This window comes from Chiloscyllium plagiosum, chromosome 5, assembly GCF_004010195.1.
Source record: "Chiloscyllium plagiosum isolate BGI_BamShark_2017 chromosome 5, ASM401019v2, whole genome shotgun sequence".
In the NCBI taxonomy this organism is placed as follows: domain Eukaryota; kingdom Metazoa; phylum Chordata; class Chondrichthyes; order Orectolobiformes; family Hemiscylliidae; genus Chiloscyllium; species Chiloscyllium plagiosum.
The window spans coordinates 87,741,275-87,755,819 of NC_057714.1; the positions used below are offsets into that span (position 1 = coordinate 87,741,275).

Here is a 14,545-nt window from a genome sequence, read left to right on the forward strand (position 1 = left end):
ATTTGCAGCTCTAACTTTGCTGTTTAAATTTGCATACAACTTACACTCATTTCTTGTCTTGTAGCAGGAGTATGGGAATGATCTTAAACCATATGATGTCACATTGATGATTCCTCAGTCTCTCACCCCTGTTGGGATGACACTAGATGGGTTAAATATCGGACGTGGCTACGGAATAGTAGAGGGAGAAGACGGAAGGCAGTTTGAGATCACCAGCCTCTCTGTTGATGTATGGCACATACTTGAATTTGACTACAGTAGGTTGCCCAAACAGAGCATTGGGCAGTTTCATGAAGGTGATACCTACGTGGTGAAATCAAAGTATCTGGTCAGCAGCACAGGTTAGTATCAATGGTGTGAAATTAAAGTATTAGATACAGGTTCTAAACCTAAAGCAAATAGAAATGACACTTTGAGTTTTAGTGGAATAAGAATAAAGGTCCTGTAACTTCTATATTGCTTATATTATGTTGTTGGAATGTTAATTCCAAAACGCTGTGACATATAGGGGTAGACCAGAAGTTATGTTTTAAATGAGGATGCAGAATGGGGGAATATGGTGAGCCACAAGGCTGAGAGGCCTGGGTCATGGAGTCTTGGTTAATCTTATGGCGGGGCTTCACTTGCATAAATATTCAAGAGTTCCACCCAATTCGACTGCATGGCCATGGAGAGAAGGGAACAGAAATTTGGCAGCAGAACAGGAGCTGGGTTGGAGAGGCTGGGGACAGGTCAGGCTCAGAGAAATTCTTAGTCCTGACCCACAACCAAACACAACAGTAAATGTTTTAACTGAACCACCATCTGCTGGGTCACAATCCTATCTTGTTATGTTTCTGATGAACATTGCAACTGCCACCCTGAGACCATTGAACTGGGTCTTTATATTTGAAGGAGGACTGTTCTCCCTCCTTGTGGGAATTTCCTCCTCTTGTCACCCTGACCTCATGCCTGTATGTTCAAAAGTGGAGTTAAAATCAGTCTTGGCAGGATCAGTTTGCTAATTGGCTGGCTTCATTTTAACTGCCTTTGCCTGGTTCCTACTAGTGAATTAAAGTTAGGCAAGATAGTTAGTTTGTGTTAAGCCAGTTCAGCATTCATTGGTACATATGGAAAAGGAAGGAATAAGTGAATAACATTGTATTCCCAACATATCCACCTCTTGTAAATATATAACCTGGCCAGTTATATATTTCTGTGGGATTTGTTTTCAGATTTCTCACATCCGCAGTATTTTAGGTCTATAATGATAAAAGCCTGTAAATAGAACAATAATGAGACTTCTTTACGGTCAACGTTTCAGCAGAATAAAACTAGGTCTCTGAAAATTTGTTTACATATGTTTATTCTTAGCTAATTCAAAGGTAGTGTCTTTACAATAACCTAAGTCGAAATTCAGGCAGATGTGCAGCAGGCTGCTGATTATTTAGCACCCTTCATCACTGACACTCAGAAGCAGCTGTGAGTATTTACAACTATGCTATAGTAGTTCACCAAAGATCCTCAGACAGCACCTTCCAAACCCATGAACATTTCTGTACAGAATGACAAGGGCAGCAGATACATGGGAGCACTGCCACCAGAGGGTTCACCTCCAAGGCATTCATTTGGGAGAATATCGTCATTCCTTCAGTGTCACGGGTCAAAGTCCTGGAATTAACCCCTAATGGCATTGTGGGTCAACCTACAGTAAGTGACTGCAGTTCAAGTTGGCTGCTCACCACCACCTTCACAAGGGCAACAAGGGATGCACAATAAATGCTGGCCAGCCAGCAACAGCCACATCCCACAAGTGAATAAGAAAAACATTTTGAGCTATTATTAAAGACACATCCAAAGCATCTCTTATCACAGATGGATCACTGGCAGGCAGCGTTTGGGACAATTGGGTCAAGAGGTGGAAAATGTTGCAAACAGAAAATGCTCTCCAGGGAGATGGATTCTGTAGTACATAGGAGCATCCATTGATTCTGTTGATGCACAATCTGTTTTTATTTCTTTATATTTGCCATAGTTGGTAAAAGGCAGAAGTCCGAGCTTGTTCGAAACACTGCTGTCGGAAAGGAGAAGTGTGTGTATTACTTTTGGCAAGGCCGTCATTCAACTGTGAGTGAGAAAGGAACATCAGCTCTCATGACTGTAGAATTAGACGAGGAGCGAGGAGCACAGGTGGGTCTTCCCGATGTGTAAAATGGTGAATAGCAGTGTCCTACCGTAGAAAGGACAAACAGTTGTGACTTTTGTATAAAAGGGATATTACAAACTGATTATATTTCCTATTTTAGAATAATTGCTTTAATGTTTCTGGTAATAATTTGTTCTTTAAACAAAATGCTGCTCGTCACTCTTCCAGGTTGCATCTTCAGAAATCACTATAGAGATTACAGAGGTAAGCTGTTAAATAATGACTAGCTTGGGAACATGGTCAGCATCAACTGGTTCAACTGAAAGGTCTGTTTCCATGCTGTATGACTATTTATTTTTGAAGCAAACAGGCTGAAACAGGCAAAATTGAAACAGATTATGTTCTTAAAAAGTTGCCTTTACACTATATCCTGGTAACTCCAATTGCACTTCAGAGATATTATTTGTATCTGTACCTTTGGAGTTAATAGAGTTGTCACAAGAGTACATTTGTATATTTCATTTGCTTTAAATACATATTAGGCAATCATCTTTCTGTTGAAACAAACTCACATTTTTACTCAGTCTTGTAGGCTGACTAGTTGGCAGTCTTTATTTTTTGAATCACGTCTACATTTGACCAGCAGCACGAGTTCAGATGTTTCTGAACTCTGAGATTGCAATAGATCTCAGGTTTCGGAAGGAGATTTTCAAGAAACTTGAAATGCCAAAAGAAACAATAATTTTACATGTATGTGTCATGTTTAACTCTAGGTTTATTTTTGCTTTACCCTATTTATTTTGTTATTTGTTTTTCTTGCAGCTTTCAATTTTACCTTGGAATATTAGTTGTTTTGTGGTGATGAACAAGCCTTTTATAATGCCTTTGTATTGATTTCTTCAGTAAAATCCATGAGTTGTAATTTGAAAGATTTTCTTCATATGAAAGAACCAGTGTGACTATTATTATGGTATTAAATTTTAGTCAAGTGAAAAGTTTGATTTGTGTGTTTCTCTCCCTTGTAAAAAGTTAATTGAACTTGTTTAATAGAAAAAAAATGCTCTAACGCTTCATTTTTATTTTAAACCTTGTATTATTGCAGGTCCAAGTGCTGCAGGGGAAGGAGCCACCCTGTTTCTTACAGCTGTTCCAAGGAGGAATGATTGTGCATGCTGGCAAAAGGGAAGAGGAAGAAGAAAGCTCACAAAGTAAATATCCTTTATGGTTTTGTGTTTTGTTAGATGTGTTAGCAAGTTGATATAGAATTGGACAAAGCAAATTTAATATGTTGCAGTCAGAGTCTTGAACTCAACCATATAATTCTCTACAGATTAAAAAATTTTGAGGAGAAATTAATTTGCCTGCTGTGCAGGCTTGCTTTGATTCCTCTGGACTGTTATCTGCACAGCCTTCTTCACCCATAAAAGCAGCAGAATGCGCTTAGTGTACTCCATGTCATACAAATGCTAGTGTCTAAAGTGGTATTCTGTTTGCAGGGCTTAATCCACAACATGGCTTATTGGCCATGTCTTTTTATATGTAAGCTGCCTACTATTTGCTTTCATGAAGTCATGATATTGTATTGATATTTAGAGGTCTTGAGTTCACATCCCACCATGGAACATTGAGTCTGAATTCAATAAAATCTTAGTGAAGAGCATGAATTAGGTTAGTAATTAGGAAACTTGTCGTTCATACTCACTCTAGCCCACAAATCATTCCAATACAGCTGACTCTGGTGCTATCTTTAATTTCAAGATTAGAGTGATGCTGGAAAAGCACAGCAGGTCAGGCCGTATCCGAGGAGCAAGAAAATCGACATTTCGGGCAAAAGCCCTTTATTCCTGATGAAGGGCTTTTGCCTGAAACATCGATTTTCCCTGCTCCTCGGATGCTGCCCAACTGCTGTGCTTTTCCAGCACCACTCTAACCTTGACTCTGATCTCCAGGATGTGCAGTACCCACTTCTGCCTACTATCTTTAATGGTCCAGCCAATCACTTAAAATACAATTAAGTTATTCATGTTCTCCAAAACAGTTTTTTTTTAAGTAACTGATTTTGAGTATATTGTACTCTTGTTCCATTCTCATTCTTTATTCCCTTTGTGTCACATACTTCCTAAGAATCAATGGGATGTCTTTTCCCAATCCTCCTCCAATGCAGATGTAGTGATTGTCAGTGGGCACTGAGAGAGTTCAGCTTTAGCAGAGGGCATCTAGGTTTAATACTTACATTGCTGAGTTGCAGATGTCAAATGTACACGTAGATGGAGACATATTGGAGAGTCACTGAAAGCAAAGGAAGATTTTTCCTGACTAATATTCCTTACCTCCTTACAGTTGCGATCAAGCAACATTAACAGAGGGTTAGTCACAGCTGGTTTGTGGCCCAGGCAAATTAAGGCAAGTTTAAACTCTTGCCACTCAATCTGACTTAATAACTGCATAAGAAATCTGTGCTACCATAGAGCTGCAAAATAATAATGTCAGCCTGGAAGGGCAGTGAAGGTAAGATAATAAAGGCAGATAGATGATGGGCAAATCAAAAGATGAGTTATTCTGTGTAGAATGCGCTTGACTAATTTACTATTTTCTGTAAATACTGATTAAAATCTGTTACTGTCTTCTGATGTATAATAATTTCTGAAGAAATGTTCAAAAATAAGATTTTGGGATAAATCCAACCACTGCCCAGTCAGTTTAATCTCACTATACTTCAGTACATGTGACAATCAATCAATCAATATTCACAGAGGTATCCAAAGTGTGTTGCAAGCCTAGACGCTACAAAATTATGCATAAAACACTAGCAAGAATGAACACCGGTAATGGAGGTGCAGAAGACCACCAGGTTGACAATTAACATGCCAATATGCAAGAATCTGACACATTGAACACCCAAGTGTGAAGTTTAAATCTCTGGAAGGTTACACCATCACATGACCAAGAAGGATTAGTAAACCATCAATACTTAAACCCTCTTAAACCCTTCGATCATTCAATTCTTGGTTCTGCATGTAAAGAATTTTGCAACTACTCTATTGTATGTGTATTTTTTGCTGTTAATATTTGTGTTTTATCTTTGGGTGAAGGGTATAATAAAAGAGGATTTCTGTATTGCTTTGAGTTGTTTTACTTACGAAGTTTAATATGCTGATGAGCCAAGGACAAGGATGCAAGCCAAAAGACTGACTGCCATGTACAATCCAGAGAGGATCATATTAGCAGGAGCTTGCATATATATAATTATCTGTAACTGCAAGTTATAGTCTAAGCTATTAATAAACCTGTTTGAGCATTTCAAGTAAACTGAATCAATTCTATTTGTTACTCAACAGTAGCTCAAGGAAACACAACAGTTGGTACTTAGACCATTGTATTTCTTGATCTACATTAATGGCCTAGAATTGGGTATACTGGATATAACTTCAGAATTCCTAAATTACACAAAATCTCTAAACATGATAAACTCAACAAAATAATAAAAACATGAGGAAGACATTGGCTGATGGAGTAGTTGGACCGGTGGAAATTAAGTACAGGATGTGTGAAATAGTACCTTTCTTTGTTCAGACATCAGAATGTAACATCAACCAAGGGTATAACTGAAAGGGGAGCATAAGCAGAGAGACCAAGCCTGGGGAGAGAAGTGGGATATAGTCTATCTGCACAAATCATTGAGGGTAGCAGTGTAGATTGATAAAGTGTTGTTGGTGGCATACAGGAACCTGTACTTCATAAATAGGGCATGGACATAGAGTACAAAAGCAAAGAACACTTTAGCATGAATAAAACACTACTTCAGCCCCATCTGGGGTATTATGTCCATGCAAAAAAAGATTTATACGAGTGGTTCCAGAAGATAAGATTTCAGTTATGCAGATAAATTGGAGAAGTTGAGATTATTTACCTCTGAGAGCAGGTGTGAGAGGAGAATTGACAGAGGCATTCAAAATTGAGGGATCTAGATATCTAGTAAATAAAAAGAAACTGCTCCCATTGGAGAGGGATCAAGAATTGGGAATTGGGAGCATTGATGTAAGCTAACAGTGAAAAGACCCAGAGGTGACATGACGAAAAGGTTTCAGAATAGCTTTTTTAATGCAGAGTGGTTAGGGTATGGAATACACTGCTAGAACGAGGAATGGAGGCACATTCAATCATGGCATTCCAAAGAGCATTGTGTTGGTTAAAAAAATCTCAGTCTTCTTAAAAAAAAACATTGACTTAGAAAAGTGAAAGCTACATTTTCTGAAAAGAAAAGGCCTTTTACACAATTCTAAAGTAAGTATTTTGAGAATGCTGTGACATTTTCTCATATCCTTTGGGAATTTGTGTAAAATGAAACATGGCGAAGCCATCTGTTGGAATAGACCACGTGCACGAAAAATGTTTTTGATTTTCAGTTTATACGGAGCATGCAATAATTATCCTGATGTGCTTTCTGTTACTGCCCTCTATAGGTGACTGGCGGTTGTACTGTGTCAGAGGAGAGCTTCCAATGGAAGGAAACTTGCTTGAAGTTGCGTGTCACTGTAGTAGCCTGAGATCCAGAACTTCCATGATTTTGCTGAATGTCAACAAGGCAGTCATCTACTTATGGCATGGTTGCAAAGCGCAACCACATACAAAAGTGGTAGGAAGGACTGAAGCCAACAAAATCAAGGAACTGTAAGTAACAAATACTTGGGGAATGCAAGGATCACCACAGAATTGTATTTGTGTAAATTATTTTTGTAAAAGAATTAAATGTAGGTATTCCACATGGAACATTAGTCTTTGACTAAATACACTATTTTAACAATTAAAAGGAAGTTCTAAATGCTTTCCTACAGAAGAAAACTTTTTCTAAAAGTGTGTTCTAAGCATATGGGTGACTCTCTATTACTCATTCTCACTTGAAGTGCAAAACCTGTGATGGCCTTGAGCCATTGCAGTCCATGTAATTGTGCTTCCACATATTATAGGGTGGGTATTTCTAGGACAATGACCCAGCAGCAAGGAAGGAAAGATGGAGTGCATCTGAATCATGGTGCTGTGTGACTGTGTAGCTCATGTCTCTCTCAGGGGAAGAAATCTGCTGTCAAAGGAATCTTGATGCAACACCTCCTATATTTCAGACAAACTGCAGTCATCACGTGCTGACATTACAGAGGAGATTAATGTTCAGGCCAGTGTCAGGGCAATACCTGACCAAATTACACTGTCCTAGATGGATGTGGAGAGGCTGTTGGGGGCAATCAGTGAGCCACTCATTGCAGAGTATTCCATTTCTTATCTGCCCTTATAGCCATAATGTTCATTTCACTGACCCATTGCAAAGTTCACTGTGCTAAGCTTGAGTACGAAGAATTCCATTGTACATCATAAGAGCTGTTTGCTGACATTGAGGCCAAGGTTTGCTGTCCATTTGTAGGTGATATCATTAGAATACAGATGAACTGTTACACTGATGTAGCATATTCATATTATAGTACACACATTATCTTTGGATCTATCATCATGCAGTTATGGCTATGTTGTTCACTCAGTAAATGCAAGCTTAAATTTCAACTCTTGGTTAGAGATTTTAAGATGGACTGATTTAAAGCAGTGACATCTTGTATGCAGAGTGTTTAAAATTCTTATTACAGCTGCAACGTCAGAAATCTATAACCTGGTGTCGTGTGACTTCTGACTTTGTCCACCCCAATCCAACACTGGCACCTCCACATCATGGCTATTATTGTTGCAATCTCAAGAAAATGAAATATAACATTTTTCAAATCAATAGCATATAATTCACCACAGTTGCTTTTTTTATTCTTAAGATCTTCATTAAATTAGCAAGGTTATGTTTTAAAAACAGTAATTGCTTCTCTTTGTAAAAATCATAAATTTCTCAAATGAAGGGACCTCTCATCAGAACATGCAATACTATAGCACAGCAACATTCTCTTTGACCCATAATATCTGTGCCAACCATGATGTTGTTCCAAACTAAGCCCATCTGCACATGGTCCATTATCCCTCCACTCCCTGCTTGTTTATGTGCCCATCTAAATGCCTCTTAAACATTGCTATTATCTCTATTTCTCACACCTCCCCTGACAAGCGCATTCCAGGTACCTAGCACCCTCCTGTGTGAAAGAAAAACTTCCCTCCCACATCTCCTTTAAACTCTCCCCTCTCACCTTAAACCTTTATTCCCGAGTATTTGATCTTTCCGCTCTGGGGAAAAGACTCTAATAATCCACCTTATCAGTCGCTTTCATAATTTTATATACTTCTATCAGGTTGCTCCCTCAGCCTCGCAAAAACAACCCAAGTTTGTACAACTTCTCCTTCGAGCCAAAAAACTCCAATTTAGGCAATATTCTGGTAAATCTTTTTCAAACCCTCTCCAAAGCTTCCATTTCATTCCTGTAGTTGGCGATCAGAAATGGACACAATATTCCAAATGTGACCTAACTAAAGTTTTATGCAGCTGCAACATGATTTGCCAACATTTTCACTCAATGCCCCCACTAATGAAGGCACTGCGTTTATTTACCACCTTGTGTTACCACTTTCAGGGAGCTATGGATTAGCATCTCAAGATACCTCAGTATATCAATGTTCCTCTGGGTCCTGCCATTTATTGTATACTTATAGAGGTAATATTGTTTCAATGAAACTTTAAACAAGGCCCTACCTATCTATAATTTTTTTTCAAAGCCCCTGATGTATTTATACAAAAGAGTAATGGAGTTCACGTGATTGTCCTGAATGAGATTCACTCTTCACCCATCATCACTGAAACAGGATATCCGGTCATTTATTAAATTGATGTTTATCTTTCTAGCTAAGCACAAATTGGTTGCCACATTTTGTAACAAAGTATTAGCAACATTTTGTCAAAAAGTAGATAAATAAATTAATGTGCCTTGGAATGATTTAAGGTTGTGCATGTTGCTTTAAAAAGAATGAGCAGCCTTTCCTTTTCCCTCCTTTTGAAGCAATTTTGTTTTTGCCCTTCTGGAAGAAAACTGCAGATTGGCATGGCCCCATGTCAATACATTTATTTAAAAGGTCACAACACTAATGGTAGATTATACTCTGACCAAACATTAGTCACTCTTTGTAACTACAACAGACTACAAACTAACTTAACTATATTTTACAGGCGTCCATTGGAAGCAGGACTGCACAGTAGTATCAATGTGACCATACATGAATGTGACGAGGGATCTGAAACAGTGACGTTCTTTGAAGCATTGGGAAGAAGAGACCGAAAAGCCTACGACTGCATGTTACAAGGTAACCATGTTTCTGATTGAGTATGAAATAATTCTGCAAGTGATTAGTGACGGTATTAGGTCTAAGCAAGTCTTTCTTTATGGCTGCCATGTACTTCAAACTGTTTCTAGTTTGCGAAAAAGTAACTATCGCACTCTGCACTGAATAGTGTGAAAGATATTCCTTTCTGTCTAGAGAGCAATGGTACTAGCTGAGTCAATGTATTATAACATTCTGCCCCATATTCTATTTTTTCTCAACTGTAAAATGAACTGTTAAGTACATGTTCAATATATTAACATTTGTCTATATAACCGAACAATAAGTGACGGTTTAATATGTTAACAGTCGAAGGTGTGCTCAATTTCAGCCTGATTGAAATGGCTCACTCTCACTTCTCAATCAACAATAACTTGCAATTGTATAACTCATTCAGTGTTGTAAATCCTGACAACACCACAGGAGTATCATTAGACAGAACCTGACTCCTATCTGCAGAAGGAGGTATTGTAAACAAGATTGTGTTTAAGCCTCAGTCCATACATTAAGTACATAATCTTGGATGGTACTCTAACACAACATTAGTGGAGTTCAAAGTGGTATATTTTGAGTGAGATGTACTACTTCAGTGGTTGTGATGGATGGTTTAGGATTCTGGGAAACGGATCATTGAAAGAACACCCTGCTTTCAATATAATGTTGCCATTTGAAGTATTAGTAACTTTTCCTTTCTTCGTATGATTGAAATCTAAAAACACAATTTGTTCACAGATCCTGGAAAATTCAACTTCACTCCTCGACTCTTTATCCTCAGTAGTTCATCTGGAGAGTTTGTTGCCACTGAGTACCTATATCCTGCCAGGGAGCCCACCATGGTTAACTCAATGCCATTTTTACAAGAAGATTTATACACTGCCCAACAGCCAGGTTGGTTTATTTCTAAATTCAGTGGATGATCTGAAAATATAAATGCTTGAAAAGTGATTATCCAATTCCACTAATTTACGGTTGCATCAAAAGTACTGAACAAGGAATGAATTGACTGTTCCTGAAAGGGCAACCACCTGGGAAATGGGCAGTAGATTATATAGATAGCTAGAGATGGAGATGAGTAGATGTCTCATGGTGGTACCTTAATTGCTTGGGATTGCAGGGAACAAAAGAGCTGTGAAACTCAAGCTCAGGGGAGGTTGTGCCTAACAAACCTGTTAGAATTCTTTGAAGAGATAACAAGTAGGTTGGACCAGGGAAATCCAGTGAATGTTATCTACCTAGACTTCCAAAAGGCCTTTGATAAGATGCCTCACGGGAGGCTGCTGAGTAAGGTGAGGATCCATGGTGTTCGAGGTGAGCTACTGGCATGGATTGAGGATTGGTTCTATGACAGAAGGCAGAGAGTTGGGATAAAAGGTTCTTTTCCAGAATGGCGGCTGGTGACAAGCGGTGTCCCGCAGGGTTCAGTGTTGGGGCCGCAGCTGTTCACTTTATTTATAAATGATCTGAATGAAGAGACTGGGGGCATTCTGGCCAAGTTTGCCAATGATACAAAGTTAGGCAGACAGGCAGGTGGTTCTGAGGAAGTGGGGAGGCCACAGAAAGATTTAGACAGTTTAGGAGAATGGTCCAAGAAATAGCTGATGAAATTCAATGAGAGCAAATGCAAGGTCTTGGCCTTTGGAAAAAAGAACACCGGCAAGGATTATTTTCTAAACAGTGAGAAAATTCATAAAGCCAAAGTACAAAGGGATCTGGGAGTGCTAGTACAGGATTCTCTAAAGGTTGACTTGCAGATTGAGTTTGTGGTTAAGAAAGCAAATATAATGTTGTCATTTATTTCAAGAGAGTTAGAATGTAAAAGCTGCTGCTCAGACTTTATAAGGCTCTGGTTAGGCCCCATTTAGAACACTGTGTCCAGTTTTGGGCCCCACACCTCAAGAAAGACATACTGGCACTAGAGTGTGTCCAGCAGAGATTCACACGGATGATCCCTGGAATGGTAGGCCTAACATATAATGAACTGCTGAGGCTCCTGTAATTGTATTTGTTAGAGTTCAGAAGGTTGAGGGGAGATCTGATAGAAACTTACAAGATAATTCATGGTTTAGAAAGGATGGACACTGGGAAATAGTTTCCGTCAGGCAGGGATACTAGGACTCATGGGCACAACCTTAGAATTAGAGGGGATCAATTTAGAACGGAAACGAGGAGACATTTCTTCAGCCAGAGAGTGGTGGGCTTGTCAAATTCACTGCCATGGAGCGCAGTGGAGGTCAGGACATTAAATGTCTTCAAGACAGAGATTGATAAATTCTTAATCTCGCAAGGAATTAAGGAATACAGGGAGAGTACAGATAAGTGGAGTTGAAATGCCCATCAGCCATGATGACTCAATGGGCCGAATGGCTTTACTTCCACTCTTATTTCTTGTGGTCTAAGCTGGAGGATGGAATAGTGGTGATGTGGGATGGCCAATTCTTTTTAGTTTTGCTTGATTATCTGTGGAATCAGGAAGTATTTGCACCAAAAATGGAATTTGTGTTGTAGCAGACTTTGTTTAAAGAAAATCCTTTGTTATTTCTTGCTTTTATTTATTGATGTGATGCTCTATAAAAGTTGATATAAATAAGAGCTGCGATTTCTAATGGTTGTATCTAATGATATTTAATTTCTTTATAAATGTTTTTATATTCCACACTTTGTTTAGTGGATCTGTCCACTACTGACATTTGCACTTTGTACAGTTGGTGGCAGTCTGAGAACAAATTTGTGGGAAGAGCCAATCAGATTAGCCAGCAGAGGGTGGGATGTCCCCTCACAGAGGAATCAGATATCTCACTCTGCACGAATTCAGCCCACTGTCAGGATTTGATGGATACTGAATAGGCTTGTTAAAAATCTTGTCAACTGGCCACTAATTGTCCTTCTGGAGCTGTCTGCCAACCTCAGGCATTTCTGCCTAAGAAATCTGAGTTGAGTTGTGATTTAAAGGACAGCCCAGTGGCGCAGTGGTTATCACTGCTACCTCACAACGCCAGGGACCTGGATTTGATTCCAGCATCAGGCGACTGTCTGTGTGGAGTTTGCACATTCTACCCATGTCTGTGTGGGTTTCCTCCGGATGCTGCTGTTTCCTCCCACAGTTCAAAGATGTGCAGGTTAGGGGAATTGGCCATGCTAAATTGCCCGTAGTATTCAGGGATGTGTAGGAAAGGTGCATTGGTTAGAGGAAATGTAGAGTAATAGGGTAGGGGAATGGATCTTCAAAGGGTTGGTGTGGACTTGTTGAGCCAAATGGCCTGTTTTCACTGAAGGGATTCTATGATTCTATTAAATCACAGATGAACAATTTCCTTAACATTCACCAGCAATACCAGATATAAATCCATACCTTCCTGACCAAAAAGAGAGTCTGATACTTTTAGTAGCTAAGTTTCAAGAAACCTGCAGTACTCCAGTGTATATCAGCATCTTCTGTCTCTTATGTCCAGCTTTATTCTTGGTGGACAATCACCACGAGGTATACCTTTGGCAGGGCTGGTGGCCCACAGTAAATGAAATCACAGGGTCTGCCCGAATTCGCTGGGACGCCGACCGGAAATGTGCAATGGAGACAGTGCTACAATACTGCAAAGGTACGCTGCAGATATTGACAATTACCATCTAAAGAATTGAAGATATTAATTAGGAGTTGGAATTCAATCATTTAATTTACAGGTGGTTACGTTGTAATGTTACCTTCTACTGCTTATTTGATTCTTTCCCCACCCTGTATTTATTTTCTCATGTTTTGGGCCTTTTTTCTACTTGCATATGGGGTGAGGCCATTACTGGCTGAAGCAATGTTCATTCCCCATCTCGAATTGCCCAAGTTGAATGCTTGCTTGTGTTATGTCATGGGTAAAACACTCTCCTAATTTAAACCTGACACACAGAGAAACTCACCTAATCTCTTAAATTTTGAGAGACAAGACACTATCCCAGATTTCACTATTTAAAGTAAAAATTAACAGTTTTGTTCTTTAAGTCCAAAAGAGAACATTAAAACCACAACTATTTATAACTCCCTTCTCTTCAACCTATCTTTTACCTCCCACTCTACAATACTGGTCCGATTAAAAACTTACAAAAAATAATCATGCTTCAAAACCAGCCAGCTGTCAATTCTCTTTTGTAGATTTTCCTCTGTATTTTTCTGGGTCATCTTCTCTTCAGTCTTCTGCTGCACAACCTTTTCGTACGAACAAATACCTTTCAGAGAGCTTTCCAGCTAGCAGTCTGTACTTGTTGGTGTGCTTTGCAGTTCTCCCCCTAACTGTTCAAATGTCCAGTTTTACACCTCAAAACATCAGATCATTGCATTGGTTTGATGTCATCAAAACATTAAATTCAAATTCGATTGGACTTTGGTATCTGGGGCATTGTTTAAACAGAATGGCCGAATTTGAATTTGTGTTTGTTCCATGGCAACTCTAACTATTTGTTTCAACCAGATGTTACATGTTTAAATTGTTCAGCACACTCTGTGCTTTCAGTCAGTCCTTGCCAGCTTCCTGTCTCTCTTAAAGGTACAGTACACACCTGCATCTTCATAACACTTGTCATTTCAAAGGGCAGTTAAAAGTCATCCACATTGCTATGGGTCTGGAGTCAGGTAAGGATAGGAAATTTCCTTCCCTAAATTGTTAGTGAACCGGATGGGTTTTTAACAACCGTCAGTAGTGATTGCAATTAGATTAGTTTTTAATTCTAGATTTTATTCAATTCATAGTTAACTATCTGCCGAGGTGGAATTCAAACGTTGTGCCGGTTCTGACAAACAGTCACTGGAATCGAAACATTAATTCTGTTTCTCTCTTTATGGATACTGCCAGACCTGTTCCAACTTTGTTGCACAGGTCATTACCCAGGGTTAGTCATAACCACCATGTCATGCCATCCTTGTTTTTGTTACATTATAAACATTTTTATTATGTCATTCGTTGTCCTCAATGTAGGATGGCCGCACTGGATGGCGAGGGCAATTTGAAGGATCTTGGAATAATATAATTTAATGTTCTTTGTTAATGTTGCACGTAATTAGTACTCATCAAGTGAAAGATGATAGTTTATAAAAGTGGTGGTTTTAGACATACCCTCCATTATGTGTAGCATTAATAAATGGAT

General features: G+C 39.0%; 1 protein-coding gene across 7 annotated transcripts in view; it reads left to right on the plus strand.

Annotated features, from left to right (window-relative positions):
* Window positions 1–14,545, plus strand: part of svila (supervillin a) — a 352,019-nt gene that overhangs the window by 324,138 nt on the left and 13,336 nt on the right. For all 7 annotated transcript variants that reach the window (XM_043690576.1, XM_043690579.1, XM_043690578.1 and 4 more), the window contains 7 exons: window positions 65–341; window positions 2,015–2,169; window positions 3,228–3,333; window positions 6,589–6,796; window positions 9,270–9,403; window positions 10,154–10,309; window positions 12,871–13,014. In XM_043690576.1, the coding sequence (XP_043546511.1) occupies window positions 65–341; window positions 2,015–2,169; window positions 3,228–3,333; window positions 6,589–6,796; window positions 9,270–9,403; window positions 10,154–10,309; window positions 12,871–13,014 (1,180 nt within the window). The remainder of the gene's footprint in view (window positions 1–64; window positions 342–2,014; window positions 2,170–3,227; window positions 3,334–6,588; window positions 6,797–9,269; window positions 9,404–10,153; window positions 10,310–12,870; window positions 13,015–14,545) is intronic.